This window comes from Scyliorhinus canicula, chromosome 20, assembly GCF_902713615.1.
Source record: "Scyliorhinus canicula chromosome 20, sScyCan1.1, whole genome shotgun sequence".
NCBI lineage: Eukaryota > Metazoa > Chordata > Chondrichthyes > Carcharhiniformes > Scyliorhinidae > Scyliorhinus > Scyliorhinus canicula.
In genome coordinates this window covers 48,335,504-48,355,593 of record NC_052165.1, presented here as the reverse complement: position 1 = coordinate 48,355,593, position 20,090 = coordinate 48,335,504, and the positions used below count along the sequence as shown (strand labels likewise).

Genomic DNA, 20,090 nt, shown 5'->3' with positions numbered 1-20,090 from the left:
GAGGGACGATAATCTTCCAGTTTTCCTCAGACACAGGGGTGGTGTCAGAGGGCTAGAGAACTGTGAATGTTACACTCGTGTTCAAAAAGGGGCACAGGGATAAAGCCGGCAACAACAGCCCAGTCGGTTTGACTTCAGTAACTTTTGGAAACTATAGTTCGGGACAAAAATCAATTGCCACTTAGACAAGTGCAGGATAATTAAGGGAAGCCAGCATGGGTGTGAAAGCAATGGAGTCAGCAGAGGAGATCACAAGAATGATTCCAAGGATAAACAAATGCAGCTTTGAGGATAGATTGGAGAAGTTCACATTTCTTGCTTTTCATCTTCAACTCTAGCTCTCTCATCATCGAGGGCACTCTACATTTATTTTTCTTGGGGGAAAAAAAAGGCTGACCGGAGGCTTGATAGAGGTACTCAAGATCCAGGGGCGAATGGACAGGGTAAATAGTGTGAAACTGTTCCGTCTCAGCACTACACCAAGAACTAAAGGGCACAGATTGAAAATAATGGGGAAAAGGAGGAGGAATGATGCAAGGAAAATTTATTTCAACCAGAGGGTCGTTGAGGCCTAGATCGAACTTCCTGAGAAGCTGGCGGAGGCAGATTTGACTGAGATATTCAAAATAGAATTGGATTGCTATTTGAAGAGAAATAATGGTCAAGGTTATGGGGGTTAAGACTGGGGAAAAAATGCTGGAAAATCTCAGCAGGTCTGGTAGCATCTGTAGGGAGAGAAAAGAGCTAACGTTTTGAGTCCGATGACTCTTTGTCAGTCATCGGACTCAAAACGTTAGCTCTTTTCTCCCCCTATAGATGCTGTCAGACCTGCTGAGATTTTCCACCATTTTCTTTTCAGATTCCAGCATCCGCAGTAATTTGCTTTTATGCTCTTTCCGAGATCCAGTGCAGACTTGATGGGCAATTGCCTTGTTCTGCACTGTAAAATGTGTAATTTTACCTCCTGTCTTCAGGAAAAGCACTTGCATCTGCTCAATCCCCTTCCCTCCAGCACTGACAAGAAATGTGTGAAACACGTCATAGCACATTCATCACAAATGCATTACAACTGATGTTAGCTACCACCGATGGAGCTGCAGAGCACCATGAGAAATACTATTAATAGCTTCCTTGCTATTAATCCTTGCACTGAGGTTGAGTCGGTTTTTAAATTAAAAAAAAAGAAATACAAAATAACTTTTTCAAGCTCCTATGCAGACACACCATTCCCTGCATCCTATGCCCATGGTAGTTTTATATCTAACTTTTAAAAGGCGGCAAAAAAGCAGATGCCACTGAGCAGACTACCTCAAGTCTCCCTCTGTCTTTAGACAGCCCGGACGTGACAGGGATGTTGTGTGCTATTTAAGCACGTGTTACCATTTTATTTAAAATTAAACACAACATTGCTTATGGAACCATTTTACAAGTAGATTATATTTGAATGTGTGTTAGAAATATGGTTGATTTATTCATTCCAATAACTTGAATTTACACATAAGTTCACCGCGTCTCTCAGAAATGTCCCAAAAGGCTTCACATGAAATCAAATACAAAGTTCAATCAGAGCGTTCAGCAAAGCATCCATTTTGCAACTGCAAAGTCGTGCAAACAGCATCAAGATGAATGACCAGTTGAGTTTATTTAATACAACAAAATACTGCAGATGCTGGAAATCTAAAATTAAGACAAAAAATGCTAAAAATAATCAGATCTGTCGTGCAGCATCTGTGGAGATAGAAACAGAGTTAACGGGCAGAATTTTCCAGTCACGCCCTCCCTAAGACTGGAAATTCCTGTCCGAGGTCAACGGATCTCTAAATGTTCTGTCAAATTTTCTGTCCCGCCTTCGATAATTTCTATGACTGGCAGGATTGGAAACTTTACCCTAACGTTTCAGATTCATGACCTTTCATCACAACTGGGAAAATGTGAGAGGTTTAGATCTAAGGGAAGGTGGAAAAAGAACAAAAGGGAAAGTCTATGATAGGATGGAAGACAGGAGAGATTAAATAATTTGCTTTTCCCACCTTCACCATGCTCCAAACCTATTACACTCCCAAGCTTTCCCAGTTCTGATCAAAGATCACTGATTTGAAACATTACCTCTGCTTCTCACCCATGCTACCACATATGCTGCCATGCCTGCTGAGTGTTTGCCGCAGCATTTTATGTCTTTTCAGTATTTTCAGTCTTTAGTGTTCAAGGAACGAATATTGACGTGCATACCATCTGCTGACCTTGCTTTTCTTGGAATAGTGCTAAATAATCTTGCAACATTAAACTGAACAGGGGTTTGGATCTTGGTTGAACATTTAATCCAAAGGCAGCATTGTAATACGGCACTCTACTGGATTATCTGTTCATGCCTTGCTGTTGTGATTAAAAGCAGACAATGTTTTGATTTAGAGAGTGTTACCAACTGAGTCAAGCTGACACTCACACTATGAAATAGATTGAAACCTAACCAATCGGAAATGTAAATACTGCTCAGTAAATAGGAAAGGTCTTTGAATACTCTGTTTGGTATAGAGATATTGGTTGTCTGATATTATGTTACTTGTCTAGCAAATCTGGGTACCCTCACTTAGCATTCCCCTGCTATGTCCACAACCTCACCTTTCACTATAACTTCATTTGAAGCCTACATGTGACAATAAGCGATTTCCATTTCATTTCATGTGTTCATGCTGCCCAGCCCTCTTTGGACATATATTCAATGCACAAGCACATCGGTGAAAAATATTTGATGGTTTTTCAGTTGTGTCAAAAATGATTTTGTCTTTGGTCATGTTCACAGGCCAATTTAAAACTGGAGGCTAATCCTTGAAGGAAAATCTATTTATTAGTTAAATGGGATTGAAACTCAAGTCCTTCTACGATTCGGCATATTCTCTGTTTACCCCATTTGAAATAAATTCATTCTAATAGTTTCTGCATAAGTTATAAAAAAACTCACCATAAAATTTTGATTTGGCCAAGATGCTACCAGTGACACAAAATCCATCTTTCCTATTACTGACATAGAACGCAGAGACAGGAGGATGATGAGACACCTATTAAGAGACAATTCAGTAAGTGGCAAAAGTATATGAGCACAAATCAACATTTGAATTTGTTAAAATATTTTCAGTACATGACTGACATTTCACACTAACAATTGGGAAATACGTGACTTTTTAAAGTTAAAAATGCAACTTCTCTGCTACAGAATTATACTTTGCACAACATGCAACAGTGACAAGTACAGGACACCTAAAAATGTATTGCAAAGCTTGTAAAAACTGTTATTGTCATCCTTAAAGTGAAACAACAAACAGATTGCAAATCGTTTTTGAAATAACCATTAAAAACTATAAATTCAACAGTGCTCCAGAGACAGCAGCCAGTTCCTGATGATTGAACTTCTCTTATACCTGTTCTGCAATGTAAAATGTCCTGCTATTTGCTTTTGGGTGAATCCACATACATCGGAATGTTTCACCAATAATTGGATTGTAAGGTTTCTTCAAGCCCTTTGTGTGAAAACAAAAAAAAAATTGCTGTAGAACATTAATTCTAGTCAAAACAAACCAAAATCGTTAATAAAGTCAAGAATTTAAACAGAGAATTGAAAAGAATTATTGCTTTTTGCTTGCTATCAAGGATAAAACAGCACCCATATCATGTCTCTCAAAAAACCCAGTGATTACATACAATGGATTATTTTGAAATGCAATGATTGTTGGGTTAGACATTTATTATCTACAGTGCCACACATATGCATTTAGAAACCTTTCTGACCAACCTTTTAGTTTCTATAAGTACTGTGAAAAATGATTGCATGAAATGCAGGAAATATATTCTTGATAACGGTGCTGCCTAAAACTAGAAATTTCCATAGCTGACAATAATGATCAAACATATCGCCGGCATTTCACCTCAATTGAAGGTGGTGGCTTTGCGCAACTTGTAGAAATTCTACCTTAAATCAAAAGATTTGTAGTTCAACCCAGACACCACACTTGAGCTCACATTATAAATTGACATGTCAGGGCAATGCAGAGAGAATGCTGTATTATCAGAGGTGTGTAATTTGGAGCTAATTAACTGAAACCTCCAGAGGAAATATTCCAAGGTTCCATTCAAAGGAAGTTTTCCCATTGTCCAAACAATACTTACCATCACTGCCATGAAAAAATCTGAATGAACGACTGGGATTGTGGGGCCAATCTCAGTGCAAACAGACTGCCATGTTTGCCTATATAACAGTGATTCTACCTCAAAAGAAGTCCATTGGTATAAAGTGTTGCAGTATGTCATGAAGATATGAATAGCTCTTTGCGTTACTTCCAAACATTTTGTTTATTTACATATATATTTCTATGACTTGAGTAACAGAGAAGACAGATTTAATTAAAAAGAGTTTTTCTTTAAAGGTATTGAAATAAATCAATTTATGAACACAAACCTTTGGTTTTTTGTAGAAGCCGGACAAATACCATTTTGTAACTTTCTTCAAACGACTGTATGGGTTTTCCTCTGCTGCAGCTCTGTGAGAATCAAATTATTATACTTGATGCAAATCCAATTCATTAAGGACAGTCTGAATAAGAAATTAACTGAATACATGTTTTTTTGTTGCTGTTGTCATTCTTTTAAAAAAAAATAATTTTATTCAAGTTTTCAAAAATTTTCACCAACAAAAACACAAAGAAATAAGAACCCCCCCCCGTATACACAATAATAAATTAACAGAAATAATTAACATGAAGGCAAACATACACGCCCAATCAAGAAAAACAAACAAACCCTCACCAGCCCCCCACCCAGTGGGAACTCCACCACCTGCCACCTAACAAACACCCTTAGCTGCATATATCTGAAGGTGTTCCCCGGGGGGAGGCCGAATCTCCCCTCCAGCTCACCCAGGCTCGCGAACTTCCCATCCACAAACGGGTCCCCCATCCTTCTGATACCTGCCCTGTGCCAACTCAGAAACCCTCCGTCCATTCTCCCCGGGACAAACTGGTGGCTCTCCCGTATCGGGGACCACACCGATGCCCCCACCTCCCCCTGTGCTGCCTCCATTGCCCCCAAATTGTGAGGGTAGCCGTCACCACCGGGCTCATGATGTATCTCGTTGGAGGAAGCGGCAGTGGCGCCGTCACCAGCGCCTCGAGGCTCGTGCCCACACAAGACGCCATCTCCAACCTCTTCCATGCCGCCCCCTCCATCACCCACTTGCGTATCATCGCTATGTTGGCGGCCCAATAATAGCCACAGATGTTAGGCAACGCCAACCCCCCCCCCCCCCCTCCCAATCTCTGCTCCAGAAACACCCTTCTCACCCTCTGGGTCTTCTGCGCCCACACAAACCCCATAACACTCCTGTTGACCCACCTGAAAAAGGCCTTCGGGATCAGGATAGGGAGGCACTGGAACAAGAACAAAAACCTCGGGAGCACTGTCATTTTGACTGACTGCACCCTGCCCGCCAGGGAGAGTGGCAGCACGTCCCACCTCTTAAACTCCTCCTCCATCTGCTCCACCAGCCTCGTGAAGTTAAGCTTATGCATGGCCCCCCAGCTCCTAGCCACCTGTACCCCCAGGTACCTAAAACTCTTCTCTGCCTTTTTTAATGGGAGCTCACCAATCCCCCTCTCCTGGTCCCCTGGGTGCACTACGAACATCTCGCTCTTTCCCATATTGAGCGTGTACCCGGAGAAGTCCCCATCTCCCTAAGGATCCTCATCAGCTCCAGCATTCCCCCCCCACCGGGTCCGCCACATAGCAGCAGGTCAACCGCATAAAGCGCCAGCCGATGCTCCTCCACCCCCACCCCCCACCCCCGCACTGTCCCCCTCCAGTTCCTCGACTCCCTCAGCGCCATGGCCAGGGGTTCAATCGCCAGCGCAAAGAGCAGGGGGGACGGGGGACAGGGGACACCCCTGCCTCGTCCCCCGGTGCAACCAGAAATACTCTGACCGCCTTCTGTTTGTAGCCACACTCGCCACCAGGGCCTCATATAGCAACTTCATCCACCTGACGAACCCCTCCCCAAACCTGAACCTTTTCAACACCTCCCACAGGTACCCCATTCCACCCTATCAAAGGCCTTCTCCGCATCCATCGCCACCACTATCTCCGCCTCCCCTTCCACTGCCGGCATCATTATAACATTCAAAAGCCTCCATACATTAGCATTCAACTGCCTCCCTTTCACGAACCCCGTCTGATCCTCATGTGTGACCTGTGGCACACAGTCTTCTATCCTCATGGCCAAAATCTTTGCCAGCAACTTTGCATCTACATTTAGGAGTGAGGGCGGCCTATATGACCCACACTGTAGGGGATCCTTGTCCCGCTTCAGGATCAAGGAAATCAGCGCCCGATCAGGATAGGCAAGCACTGTCATTTTGACTGACTGCACCCTGGCCGCCAGGGAGAGTGGCAGCATGTCCCACCTCTTAAATTCTTCCTCCATCTGCTCCACCAGCCTTGTGAAGTTAAGCTTCATCGTCGGGGGAAGAGCCCCCCCCCCCCCCCCCCCCACACCCCCCTTCCATTGCCTCGTTGAAGGTACTTACCAACAGTGGGCCCAGCAGGTCCAAATACTTCTTGTAAAATTCAACTGGGAACCCATCTGGCCCCGGTGTCATCCCTGTCTGCATGTTCCCTATCGCTTTAACCAGCACCTCCAGTCCAACCGGCGTCCCCAACCCCGCCACCTGCTCCTCCTCCACTCTCGGGAACCTCAGTCGGTCTAGGAAGTGACCCATCCCTCCCTCCTCCAATGGCGACTCAGACCGGTACAGTTCCTCATAAAAGCTCCTAAAGACCCCATTGATACCCACCGCACTTCGTACCGTGCTCCCTCTTCCATCCCTAACTCCACCGATCTCCCTAGCTGTCTCCTGCTTCTGAAGCTGGTGCGCCAGCATCCGGCTCGCCGTTTCTCCGTATTCAGATACCACCCCCTGCGCCCACCTCCACCGCGCCTCCGCCTCCCTGGTGGTCAATAAATCGAACTCAGCCTGGAAGCTACGCCACTTCCTCAGCAATCCCTCCTCCGGGGCCTCCGTGTACCTCCTGTCCACCCCCACCATCTCCCCCACTAACCTCTCCCTCTCTCTCCTCTCCCCCCTCTCCTTGTGTGCCCTAATGGAGATTAGCTCTCCTTTGACCATGGCCGTCAGCGTCTCCCAGACCACCCCTACCTGCACCTCCCCATTATCATTAGTCTCCAGGTACCTCTCTGTACACCTCCGGACCCGCCCGCTCACCTCATCCGTTAGCAGCCCCACCTCTAAACGCCACAGCGGACGTTGGTCCCTGTCCTCCCCCAGCTCGAGGTCCACCCAATGCAGAGTGTGATCAGAAATGGCTATCGCCGAATATTCCGTGTCCTCCACCCTCAGAATCAGCGCCCTGCTCATAACATAAAAGTTAATCTGGGAGTAGGCCTTGTGGACATGGGAGAAGCATGAAAATTTCCTGGACCCTGGCCTCGTAAACCTCCATGGGTCCACCCCTCCCATCTGGTCCATAAACCCCCTCAGCACCTTGGCCTCCGCCGGCCTCCTGCCCGTCCTAGACCTAGAGCGATCAAGTGCCGGGTCCAGCACCGTGTTGAAAACCCCCCCATTATTAGGCCTCCTGTCTCAAGATCCAGAATCCGTCCCAACATACGCCACATGAACCCCGCATCGTCCCAATTCGGGGCGTATACATTAACCAGCACCACCCGCTTCCCCTGCAGCCTGGCACTTACCATCATATACCTACCGCCATTGTCCGCCACAATGCTCAACGCCTCGAATGACACTCTCTTCCCCACCAAGGTCGCCACCCCCCAGTTTTTTGCATCCAAACCCGAATGAAACACCTGTCCTACCCACCCCTTTCTTAACCTTACCTGATCCGCCACTCTCAGGTGCGTCTCCTGGAGCATGGCCACATCCACCTTCAGCCCCTTCAGGTGCATGAACACCCGGGCCCGCTTGACCGGCCCATTCAGTCCCCTTACATTCCAGGTTAGCAGCTGGATCGGGGGCTACTCGCTCCCCTCCCCCGCCGATTAGCCATAGCCCTTCCTAGGCCAGCCACTTGCCCGCGCCTCCCGCACGACCCGTTCCCCACAGCGGCAGACCCCTGCCCTGACCCCCTCTACCACCTCCAGCCCTCCCTTGGCCATTCCAGCAGCAACCTGGTCCCCCACACCTTCCCCCGCCCTCCCCTCCTAGCTAGGTCCCCCCCTAGCTGCGTTGCTCCCCCCATTGCACTCCCGTGAGTCAGCTGACTCCTGCTGACCCCGGCCACTCACACCACACCATCGACCCCCCCCCCCCCCCCCCCCCCCCCCCCCCCCCCAGTGTAAAGCTTCCCCTCCCCTCCCTTGCCCACAAGCAGGCTCTCGTCCTTCCCATTCCACTCCCAGCCTGAGAAAAAGCCCGCGCTTTCTCCTCTCCCGGCCCCGCCTCCTCTGGCGCAGCACCCTTTTCAGGCCCCGTCCCACTATCCCCATCTCAGGCCCCCCCCCCCCCCCCCCCCCCCCCACCCTTGGCGAGGCCCCATCAACCCCTACCAACCATCAACCCCCCGAGCAAGTTACCAACCCCCCCCTCACGAGCCCATCCGGCGGGCCTAATCAGAACAATGCCCTATCGACCCCCAAAAAACAAAGAAAGAACCCCACCTCGGAACACAGGACCACAATCCCCAACCATCCCACCACTGCGACCCCCTCATCCCCGACCCTTAGTCCGAGTCCAGCTTTTCGGCCTGACCAAAGGCCCAGGCCTCCTCCGGGGACTCAAAATAATGGTGTTGATCCTTGTAGGTGACCCACAGACGCGCCGGCTGCAGTATGCCGAACTTCACCCCTCTCCTGTGCAGCACTGCCTTCGCCCGATTGTAACTGGCCCTCTTTTTCGCCACCTTCGCGCTCTACTCCTGGTAGATCCGGACCTCCACGTTCTCCCACCTTAATACACACTCTCGATCAGCAAACCGGTGGTACCGTACCAGTACCGCCCGCGGCGGCTCGCTGGGCTTGGGCTTCCTCGCCAGCACTCGGTGGGCCCCCTCCAACTCCAAGGGCCCCTGGAAGGCCCACGCTCCCATCAACGAATTCAACATGGTGATCACATAGGCCCCCATGTCCAATCCCTCCAGCCCTTCCGGGAGGCCCAGGATCCGCAGGTTCTTCTGCCTCGACCGGTTCTCCATCTCCTCGAACCTCGCCTGCCATTTCTTGTGGAGCGCCTCGTGCGCCTCCACCTTCACCGCCAGGCCCAAGATCTCATCCTCGTTCTCAGAGACCTTTTGCCGGACCTCCCGGATCGCCGCCCCTTGGGCCGTCTGGGTCTCCAGCAGCTTATCGAGTGAGGCCTTCATTGGCTCCAGCGGCTCTGCTTTTAGCTCCTTAAAACAGCGCTGGAGCAGCTCCTGCACCCATGCTGCCTGGTCTCCGCCCGCCGGCATCTTGGTCCTCCTCCCTTACACCTTTCTTTGCTGCAATGCCGCTTTTTTAAAATCGCTCCGCTCCTGGTCCAATCCATAAACTATCAGGGGAATGTTGCTGTCCCCTTCCCACACCGGAAAACATCGAACAAGCACTGTTGCGGGCCCTAAAAAGAGCCCAAATGTCCTTTACTAGCGGGAGCTGCCGAACGTGCGACTTAGCTCCGCATAGCCGCAACCGGAAGTCCCGTCATTCTTTAAAAATTTTTTTTTTTAGAGTACCCAATTATTTTTTTTCCGATTAAGGGGCAATTTATCATAACCAATCCACCTACCCTGCACATCTTTGGGTTGGGGGGGGGGGGGGGGTGAATCCCATGCAGACACGGGGAGAATGTGCAAACTCCACACGGACAGTGACCCAAGGCCAGGATTTGCACCCGGGTCCTTAGCGCCGTAGGTAGCAGCGTTAACCACTCTGCCACGTGCTGCCCCTCCTGTTGCCATTCCTAAGGTGTCTCAGATTCACATCTGAGACATCAGCCCAGATAATTGAAAGGAAACTGTTAGGGTTGAAGAGTCAAGCTCTGTACGACTTACAATCTTTAATGCCGGCATTCCGCCAAAAGTAAAGATGGAGAAGGCTCCCTGAAAGCTCAGCAGTTCAGATGTATAGCTCAGTCCCAGGCTTAATTCCTTGGCTAACCATGGGTTGTTTGGACAATTGCTCTCAGTGCTCAATAATCCAGAAGAGTGATGGAACTTCAGGGGAAACAAAAATTCAAGGCAAGTTTCTAAAGGGCTTGCTGGAAATCACAGGATCCTTAAAAGATGTACCTTCTAAAAATAAGAAATGGGAGCAGCCCTGAGATTCTCCTCTGACCCTCAGTAAGATTACTGATTTTCTCCCTCGACTCCGCTTTTCTATACGATTACCACAATCCCTCGATTCCCTTAATGTCCCAAAAATAAAACACATTTTCTACTCTTCAGTGTTATTTCGGTGAGGAAAAAGATAGTTATCACAAGGATATACGAGGAGGCCTTAAGTGTGAAAAAAAGGGAGAGTCACCGAAGAAACAGAGTTAATGAAATATCCTGGTTCAGGGATGAGGGGAAATGGGAAAGAGGTGGAGGTGCGGGAGGAGGGAAGAAACAAAACATATGTAATTATAACTGTACTCACTGTGATAGAAAGTCTGCATGATAGTAATAGTCTGATAACTTGTCTAGGAATGACCGAGGCTCCAGGATAAATGTCGGCAACACAACTTTAGAGAGGTCCATTCCTGGGCGAACTTGTTTCAGCAGAGTCCATATGAGACTTTTGTTCTCCTCAGATACCACCTCTGTCTGAGAATCTTCACCCATCTAGAATTTTTTGAGGGGGTGGGGGCAAGAGAAAAGAGTTTTTTTTTTCAGAAGGTTTTCCCAATGAATGGTAAAGGATATGGTGTGACTTAGCATGTGGTAAATGTCTCTGCAGCATTGTGATTTGCTATTGCAGAAAATTAAATTGAATTTTCTAAAGCTGTAAAATAAACACATCAATTTGAATTGTGAAATATTGCATTATATTAAGAGTTTTTTTTGTTAACTTTAAATGTTTCCCCTCCATAATACAGTAAATGTATTGTATTCACTAAGCACTGCATCATCTTTTATGATCCAATTCCCAAATTATATTTTCAACTCCGGGATATTTAACTTGGAAGCACAGAAAATCGAAACTGTAACTCCCACTACTGTACCATAATATCATAAAAGAAGAATATTTGCCGGTCACAGTAATTCCTTGAACCCATTGATGTTCATGGCTGTGATGCAGGACATTAAAACATCTGCAAATAGGAATCAGTGAAATGTCTGGGCAGAACATGAATAGATTTTCACTTATTATGCATTAACATATCAAAACCTCTTTCTAAAAATTGTGAGCAATTTACATGTAGATCATCTCAGGTCCTCTTCTGAAGTTCATCAGCCAGACAAAATAATTTTTCAAGCAAACTTAACCCTGGTTGGTAGATAAGTAACAAAAAGGCACACCAATACACAAATAATATACTGCACCATAACATCATCAGGTCCTGTTCTTTCAATTCTCAAATGGCCAATGTTCCAGGAGAGGACAAAGGAAATATCTCAAAGCCACTCTGAAGATCTCCTTGAAGCACAGTGGCATTGACCTTAATGACTGGGAGGAGCCTGCTTTCAATCATTCAGAAGGGCAACAACTTGCATATCAAGTTGCACAATGTGTGCTAACAGTTTAACACTGAGCCACATGAGGAGGTATGAAGGCAGATGATGAAATGCCTTTTGAGGAGCATCTTAACAGAGGACAGAAAAGAAGAGAAGCAGATCTGACAGCTCAGAGGAGAGACACTAAATGCATTGCTGCCAATGATGGACAGCAGCGATCACAAATCATGCCAAATTCAGGGAGGTGTATAATTTTAATCTCCTATCCTACCTCTCACCAATGCCTGGGGTGAGTGAGTGGGGCAGCCAAGGAGGAAGACTTTTGTGTTATCTATGTTTGTATTGTTGGCTATTAGAAATAAGGTAGACTTAAGTGACTTTAAATTTGCGTTTCTGTGCATGAAAGGTAGATTCATGTTAACTAAAGGTAATGTCACATATGGGGGATGGGGTTTTATTTCATTTCAAAACGTTTATCTCGGAGTTTATGACGCATAAAGCATAGAAGAGCTTAATAAAAGAATGAGTTGTTGTTTAGCAACCAGGAGCCACCTTTAGGGGAAAATAGACTTTGAGATTCTAGTTGAACTGAACTCATACCAGTTGGAGTCAGGAAGCCAGACAGTGAACAGCTCTCAGCTCCGCCAGAAGCAGAACAATGGAGTAATGGGCAAGAAAGTAAATTGCAGAAAGTAAAGAACAGTTAATTCTAGAAACCAGGGAATGAAAAGAGAAGTTCCAAGAAACTGGTCCACATCAGACACCATTTCCCTGGCCCTGCACTCATCCCTAATCTCGAAAACAAGGACTCCTACATCAGACTCCTATTTATTGACTACAGCTCCTCCTTCAACACCATAATCACAGCCAAGCTCATATAAAAGCTCCAAAACCTAGGACTTGGCTCACCACTCTGCAACAGGATCCTCGATTTTCTGACCAACAGACCACAATCAGTAAGAATGAACAACAACACCTCCTCCACAATAGTCCTCAATACCGGGGCCCCGCAAGGCTGCATACTTAGCCCCCTACTCTACTCCCTGTACACACACGACTGCGTGGCAAAACTTGGTTCCAACTCCATCTACAAGTTTGCTGACGATAAGACCATAGTGGGTCAGATCTCGAATAACGATGAGTGAATACAGGAGGGAGATAGAGAACCTAGTGGAGTGTTGTAGCGACAACAATCTCTCCCTCAATGCCAGCAAAACTAAAGAGCTGGTCACTGACTTCAGGAAGCAAAGTACGTACACACCCCTGTCAGCATCAACGAGGCCGAGGTGGAGATGGTTAACAGTTTCAAATTCCAAGGGGTGCACATCTCCAAAAATCTGTCCTGGTCCACCCACGTCGACGCTACCACCAAGAAGGCACAACAGTGCTTATACTTCCTCAGGAAACTAAGGAAATTCGGCATGTCCACATGAATCCTTACCAACTTTTACAGATGCACCATAGAAAACATCCTATCGGGCTGCATCACAGCCTGGTATGGCAACTGCTCGGCCCAGGACCGCAAGAAACTTCAGAGAGTCGTGAATACCGCCCAGTCCATCACACGAACCTGCCTCCCATCCATTGACTCCATCTACACCTCCCACTGCCTGGGGAAAGCGGGCAGCATAATCAAAGATCCCTCCCAACCGGCTTACTCACTCTTCCAACTTCTTCCATCAGAAGTCAGAGAACACGCACGAACAGACTCAAAAACAGTTTCTTTCCCCACTATCACCAGACTCCTAAATGACCCTCTTATGGACTGACCTCATTAACACTACACCCTGTATGCTTCATCTGATGCCAGTGCTTATGTAGTTACATTGTATATCTTGTGTTGCCCTATTATGTATTTTCTTTTATTCCCTTTTCTTCCCATGTACTTAATGATCTGTTGAGCTGTTCACAGAAAAATACTTTTCACTGTGCCTCGGTACACGTGACAATAAACAAATCCAATCCAATCCAGTCCAACAAAGAAACTGGAATTGGAACATTGAAGCTACAGAGCTGAAAAATGCAAACCTGGTGATGTTGGCTATTGAGAAGCCGGAGATATTTGGAGTTATCCTAAGGTTGGTGATATCTTACTACAGCCTGTGAAGGAATAGTTGAAACAACTGGTGAAACAATCTGTGGCTGGATACCTGAGAGTTTGTGTGAAAGTCTGAAAGCACATGGCTATTCAAGACAAAGGAATATTGAAGGGATAGCTGGAAATCCTCGATCCTTGCTTGAAACAGCTGAGGGAAAACATTGTTTGAAAGAAGATTCTAAAGCACCTCTTTTCAAGAGTTTGGAAACACTCTTATGGAAGGAGAAGTCCAGTGAGATAAGCTGGCTCATGGTGTAATTAATGGTGTAAGAAATCCAAAGAAGTTTATCTGCCACTGGATTTCAGGGTGGGATGTGTCTGACCACAGTTAGCTTGTTGAGTTACAGAGACTGTATATTTACTGAAACCATTATTGCAGAAGATATATTTTGTACATTGTGTTATCCTTAAAATCTGTGCACATTTGTGAAGAAAAGTGGGAGCGAAGGAATATTGTTTTATGGTCAAACTTATCATGTTTAATCAATTTGTTTTGTTGTTAAAAGATAATTGGCAATCAAGTGATTGTTCATCCATGTTTTCTAAAAAAGTTAAAGTTGCATTTTTTTGATCCAGGGTTCCATTCTGGGATCGTCCCATCCAGGAGTAACATCAACTGGGATCGTCACAGTTTCCAGCAAGTAATGACATGGAAAATCCCTAATTTAAACAAGATTTAACCACTATGAAGGAGAATACATGTTGGTTGAATGAACCAACTTATCGTTAAAAGGTAAATACGTACAACTTTACACTCAACCACAACCCAATTGTCAGCTAAGTCGATGACTCGCTTCTAGGCCTCAACATATATTACATCATATAAGTGTTATCCATGAATGTCCACAATGCTTTAGCATCCAACTGAGCTATACTGAACACTGAACTACTTCTGCTGACAGAGTGCATAACATAGGAAGCATTCCATTTTCTGGCACCTCAACATGTATGACTTTGATCAGCGCAAAGCTACAGCAAATAAAAATCTGAACTGCAAAGCAGTAAACTGTTAACTGAAATGACCATCGCCCTTCATTATATTTTCATGAAAGTATGAAATGTAAAAATATGTTACATCCAATGCAGCTTCTCTTACCTCTCCCAATTCTTCATGCGCTTCTTCTACGTAACTTGTTTCCTTTACTATGTCTATAGGCTGTAGATCACTGTACAGGTCATCATGTTTTTCTGATATGTCAGAGTCACTTTCCTCACTTTTTCCACTTTTCTCCAGTGCGTCATTATCCGATTCCTCATGGTCAGGTTCATTTTCCCTATCTGATTTATCGGAGTACAGGTCATGGTCTCTAAAATGTTGCTGTTCTATTTCACTTTCATTTAACCTGAAAATATACATTTCATTAATTGGAGGATTTTCTTAATTTAACTGGAGAAACAAAGATTCATTCTTTTTTGGGCGGCCCTTACTTCACAATTTGCAATATACTCAGTGTGGTGGAGGCAGGTTCAACTGTCGCATTCAAAAGGGAATTATGCAGTTATCTAAAAATGATGAACGTGCAGGGTTACAAGGAGAGCCAGTGCAGACACAATGGCTGAATGGCCTCCTTCCTTGCTATAACATTTCTGTGATACACTGGTTTCTGCATCACTGACAGAGTTAATTGAATAACATTAATGGTGTGCATAATACCAGTGAAAGGTATTTCCATTTTCTAGTAGATGGGACATCAGCAGCAGTGAGACTGGGCCATTTCAACCCACTCGCACCACCTTCAAAAAAGAAATAAAGACAAGGACGTACCCACAACCGCCACGACAGACACTACTGGAAGACCTACTGGACGCAAGTATCCTAGAGAAAGGGAACTGTAGTGACATGTATGACCGACTGGTAGATAGGGACGACACCGTACTGGACGCAACAAGGAGGAAGTGGGAGGACGACCTGGGGATGGAGATAGGGTGGGGACTCTGGAGCGAAGCACTGCATAGGGTCAACTCCACCTCCACGTGCGCAAGGCTCAGCCTGACGCAACTAAAAGTGGTACATAGAGCCCACTTAACAAGAACCCGTATGAGTCGGTTCTTCCCGGAGGTGGAAGACAGATGTGAGCGGTGCCAAAGAGGCCCGGCCAACCACGCCCACATGTTCTGGTCTTGCCCCAGACTTGTGGAGTACTGGACAGCCTTCTTCGAGGCTATGTCCAAAGTGGTGGGGGTGAGGGTGGAGCCATGCCCGATAGTGGCGGTCTTCGGGGTTTCAGACCAGCCAGATCTATTCCTGGGGAGGAGGGCGGACGCCCTTGCCTTTGCCTCCCTGATCGCCCGCCGTAGAATCCTGTTGGGCTGGCGGTCAGCAGCACCGCCCAGAGCTGCGGACTGGCTGTCCGACCTCTCAGAATCTCTCCAAATGGAGAAAATCAAATTTGCCATCCGAGGGTCGGACGACGGCTTCCACAGAACGTGGGAGCCATTCATGCAACTGTTCCGGGACCTATTTGTGGCCAATGTACAAGAGGAAGAATAGTCGGGGGAAGGTAGCGGGAGGGGGGGGGGGATACAGGTTCGTTACGGGGGTTCGATGGCTAGCTAAGGCCCAAAACCAAGCTAAATAAACATGTTGAGGGGGGGGGGGGGGGGGCGCAGTTACTACTACGAAGATGCTTACCTGTAAATATGTATGTTAATTTTTGCGTGTTTGGTTTTTTTTTTTTGTTTTGTCTCTCTCTCCTAACAATTTGTAATTTGTTCAATATAAAATATGAAAACTGAATAAAAACATTTATAAAAAAAAAAGAAATAAAAAACACAAATTTATTTTAAGAATTAGTTTCAATTTGTAGCTCAATTACCTGCCCATAATATTCAACACCAATCTTCCAGTTTCCTTTAAATCTCTAAATCATGCATTGCTTCATAAGGATTTAATTTCTGAGTAATTAATGATGTATTTTTGATCCCGGAGTTAAAATTTGCACAACGATAGTCCCAGTGACTTGCCATTCAATTTTCTACCAATTACTCTCAGGTCTACAAAACTGTATTTGATTTTTTTGGCACAGCATCTAAAAGCACTAATGTACCATGTCTCAAAGTGACTCACCCTTTTAAGTGGCTCTTAAAATATGACAGCATGACTCTGCAATCTCTAAAACATTAATCCATGCTTTTAGTTTCAACTAACAGAAGACTTCTACCTATTTATAAAAACGTAGAAAAAACAGTCTTGCGGTATAAAAACGTGGGTTAACCCTTTGGAAATCACATGTACCATTTGAACAAGCTGCAAGGAGAACATAAATGCTCTAACATTAAAATATAGTTGGGGTACAGGGCCAAGGATTAACCAGAGATCAGATTAATTATCAGATTGAAATACCACTGTAATCTGGTCTCTGCTCTCCGGCAAGGGCAAGTCTGGAACCTGGGTCCAGTACATAATCATTATGGCCTGGATTTTGCAGTCTGTGGCGAAGCAATGCGACTACCACTGTTGAAGAAATCTACCCACAAAAATTGAATGGTCTCTGTAGCACGAATTTTCCCTTTCCTGAGAGTAGTTTGGATCGAGGACCAGGTCAATGGGATCTCGAGGCATGAAGTAACAATGTTGTCAGCAAACAGGGAAAACAGCCAATGATACGGAAATTCGAATAGACAATATACCAGAAAATTAGAAGTTAATTTATCATACACTTATAATTTTCAGATCGCAAAATGAATAATGATTGGATTACGATAAACAAATTTAAAGAATAATTATTTTTAAAACGTAGAATTTCTTTCACATAAGAGATAAATTTAACATATCACAAATATACAATTTGTTGGCGGTTAGGTTGGAGTGCCTCCCGAAGGTGATTGGGAAGCAGCAGACGGGCTTTGTGAGGGGAAGACAGTTGAATCTTATGTGAAAGAAATTCTACGTTTTAAAAATAATTATTCTTTAAATTTGTTTATCCTAATCCAAACATTATTCATTTTGCGATCTGAAATTATAAGTGTATGATAAATTATTTCTAATTTTCAGGTATATTGTCTGTTCGAATTTCTGTATCATTGGCTGTTTTCCCCGATTGCTGACAACACTGTTACTTCATGCCTAGAGATCCCCTTGACCTGGTCGTCTACGATGTGGTGCCTGTTGAACGTGGTGCTCTCTCTGACGGAAGGGAGGTGATGGTGGCGTTGGATGCAGAGAAGGCATTTGACCACCTGGAGTTGAGCTATTTGCTTGTGGTTTTGGAGAGGTTGGAATTGGGCCTAAGTTTGTGGCGTAGGTGAGGTTGTTGTACAAGGACCTGAGGCGTGTGTGCGTACAAACAAGATGAACTCAGGGGACTTCCCTTTGCATAGGGAATGAGGCAGGGGTGCCCTATTTCCCCCTTTCTCTTTGCGCTGGCACGAGAGTCCTTGGTCATCACCAAGGAAAAATTGGAAAAATGTTAGGGCCTGTTTCCATGCTGTAAACATCTATGACTTTATAAAGCAGTTAGACAGTTACATGGGTAGGATGGGTATAGAGGGATATTGGCCAAATGCAGGAAAGTGCGACTAGTTTTGTGATAGAAACTGGGCGGCATGGACCAGCTGGGCCGAAGGGCCTGCTTCCATGCTGTAAACATAGATGACTATGGGATAAGTGGGGGTGGTACACAGAGCAGTGTTCTTCAAACCCAGGGGCGTGACCCGCGGGTGGGTCGCGGGCGAGTGTCGGGAGGGTCACGGAGCCGCCCTTCGCGGCGCTCCCGATAACGCAGCAGCTGGCTGCAAGCGGCCTTTAAAATGGCCACGAACATGTAAAGAAAATTCGGCTGCATCGTGTATGCGCGCCGATGATCGGGCACTCATGCGCAGTGTGGCCGCTATTGTTTTTAAACGGGCACAGCTTTTTGTTTTATAAGTTCGGGGGGGGGGGGGGGGTTTATTCATTTAATTATTATTTTTTTCATTTGTTTTGTTCATTTTATTTTATACAAGTTCAAGGGGGTTTTATTCATTTAATTTTTATTTTTTTCATTTATTTTGTTCATTTTATTTTATTTTTTACAAGTTCGAGGGGGGTTTTATTCATTTATTTTGTTCATTTAATTTTTATTTTTTTCATTTATTTTGTTCATTTTATTTTATTTTTTACAAGTTCGAGGGGGAGTTTTAATCATTTATTTTATTCATTTAATTTTGTTCATTTTTTTTACAAGTTCAGGGGGTATATTTGATTAAATTTTACAGGACAAAAATGCAGAACTTTGGACAGATGGAGACTCCATACCTTCCGACATAGGAAGGCTTCACCTTCATCCAACAGGTTCCATTGGAGGCGCGTGTACGAGGGCCAAAGGGACCCAAAACCATTTCCTCTATTTTTATCAGCAGCAAAGAAGGTAAGAGAAAATGGTGGGTCACTCAGGTCGGCTGGCGTGGTACGCAAAGGTCGGCCGGGTTGGTTCACGAAGGTCGGCCGGGTTGGGTCGCGAAGGTTGGTAAAAGTGGGTCCCCGGTAAAAAAGTTTGAAGAACACTGACATAGAGTATCCTTGTATGTGGATGATTTGCTGCTGCATATTTTCAATCTGGGTGCTTTGGTGGGCGATATAATGGGGTTGCTCAAGAGATTCAGGTTTTTCGTCAGGGTGCAAGCTAAATTTGGGGAAAAGTGAGTGTTTTGAAGTGTCTCTTCCAGGTGTGGGAGGAGGGGAGTGGTTGCTATTTCGGGTGGCACCAGTGCACTTTAGGTATTTGGGAGGGCAGGTCGCCCGGGACTGGGCTTGGATCTGCAAGCTGAACTTTACAAGTTCAGTGAGCAGGGTTAAGTAGGATTTACTGAGAAGGGATAATCATCCCCTATCGTTGGCTGCTGGGTACAGGTGGTCAAGATGAACATTTTGCCATGGTTCCTATTCTTGTTCCAGTGCCTGCCGGTCTTTCTACCAAAGTCATTTTTAACACAGTGGGCTAAACAGCTGGCTTGCAATGCAGAACAATGCCAGCAGTGCGGGTTCAATTCCCGTACCAGCCTCCCTGAACAGGCGCCGAAATGTGGCAACCAGGGGCTTTTCACAGTAACTTCATTGAAGCCTACTTGTGACAATAAGCGATTATTATTATTATAATGGGGTGGAGATGTTGATATAGTCATTCATATGGGCAGGTAAAGTGGCAAGGATTAGGAGGACGGTGCTCCAGCGAGAGAAACAGTCGGAAGATTTTGCCTTCCGAACTTATTATTGGGTGGCGAACGCTGAGAAGGTGAGGGGTTGGAGTAGGGAGTTGGAAGCTGGTTCCTGTAAGGGGTCGGGGTTCTGGGCCCTGGCAACAGTGCCGCTCCCGTTTACTCCAGGTAGCCTGGTGGTGGTGGCCATGTTGAAACTTTGGATGCC

The 20,090-nt window shown here is 45.6% G+C and overlaps 1 protein-coding gene across 5 annotated transcripts in view; it reads right to left on the bottom strand.

Annotated features, from left to right (window-relative positions):
• Positions 1-20,090, bottom strand: part of osbpl8 (oxysterol binding protein-like 8) — a 350,856-nt gene that overhangs the window by 53,940 nt on the left and 276,826 nt on the right. For all 5 annotated transcript variants that reach the window (XM_038780245.1, XM_038780246.1, XM_038780247.1 and 2 more), the window contains 5 exons: positions 14,844-15,090; positions 10,631-10,815; positions 4,451-4,532; positions 3,417-3,515; positions 2,960-3,056 (listed from right to left, as the gene is read on the bottom strand). In XM_038780245.1, the coding sequence (XP_038636173.1) occupies positions 2,960-3,056; positions 3,417-3,515; positions 4,451-4,532; positions 10,631-10,815; positions 14,844-15,090 (710 nt within the window). The remainder of the gene's footprint in view (positions 1-2,959; positions 3,057-3,416; positions 3,516-4,450; positions 4,533-10,630; positions 10,816-14,843; positions 15,091-20,090) is intronic.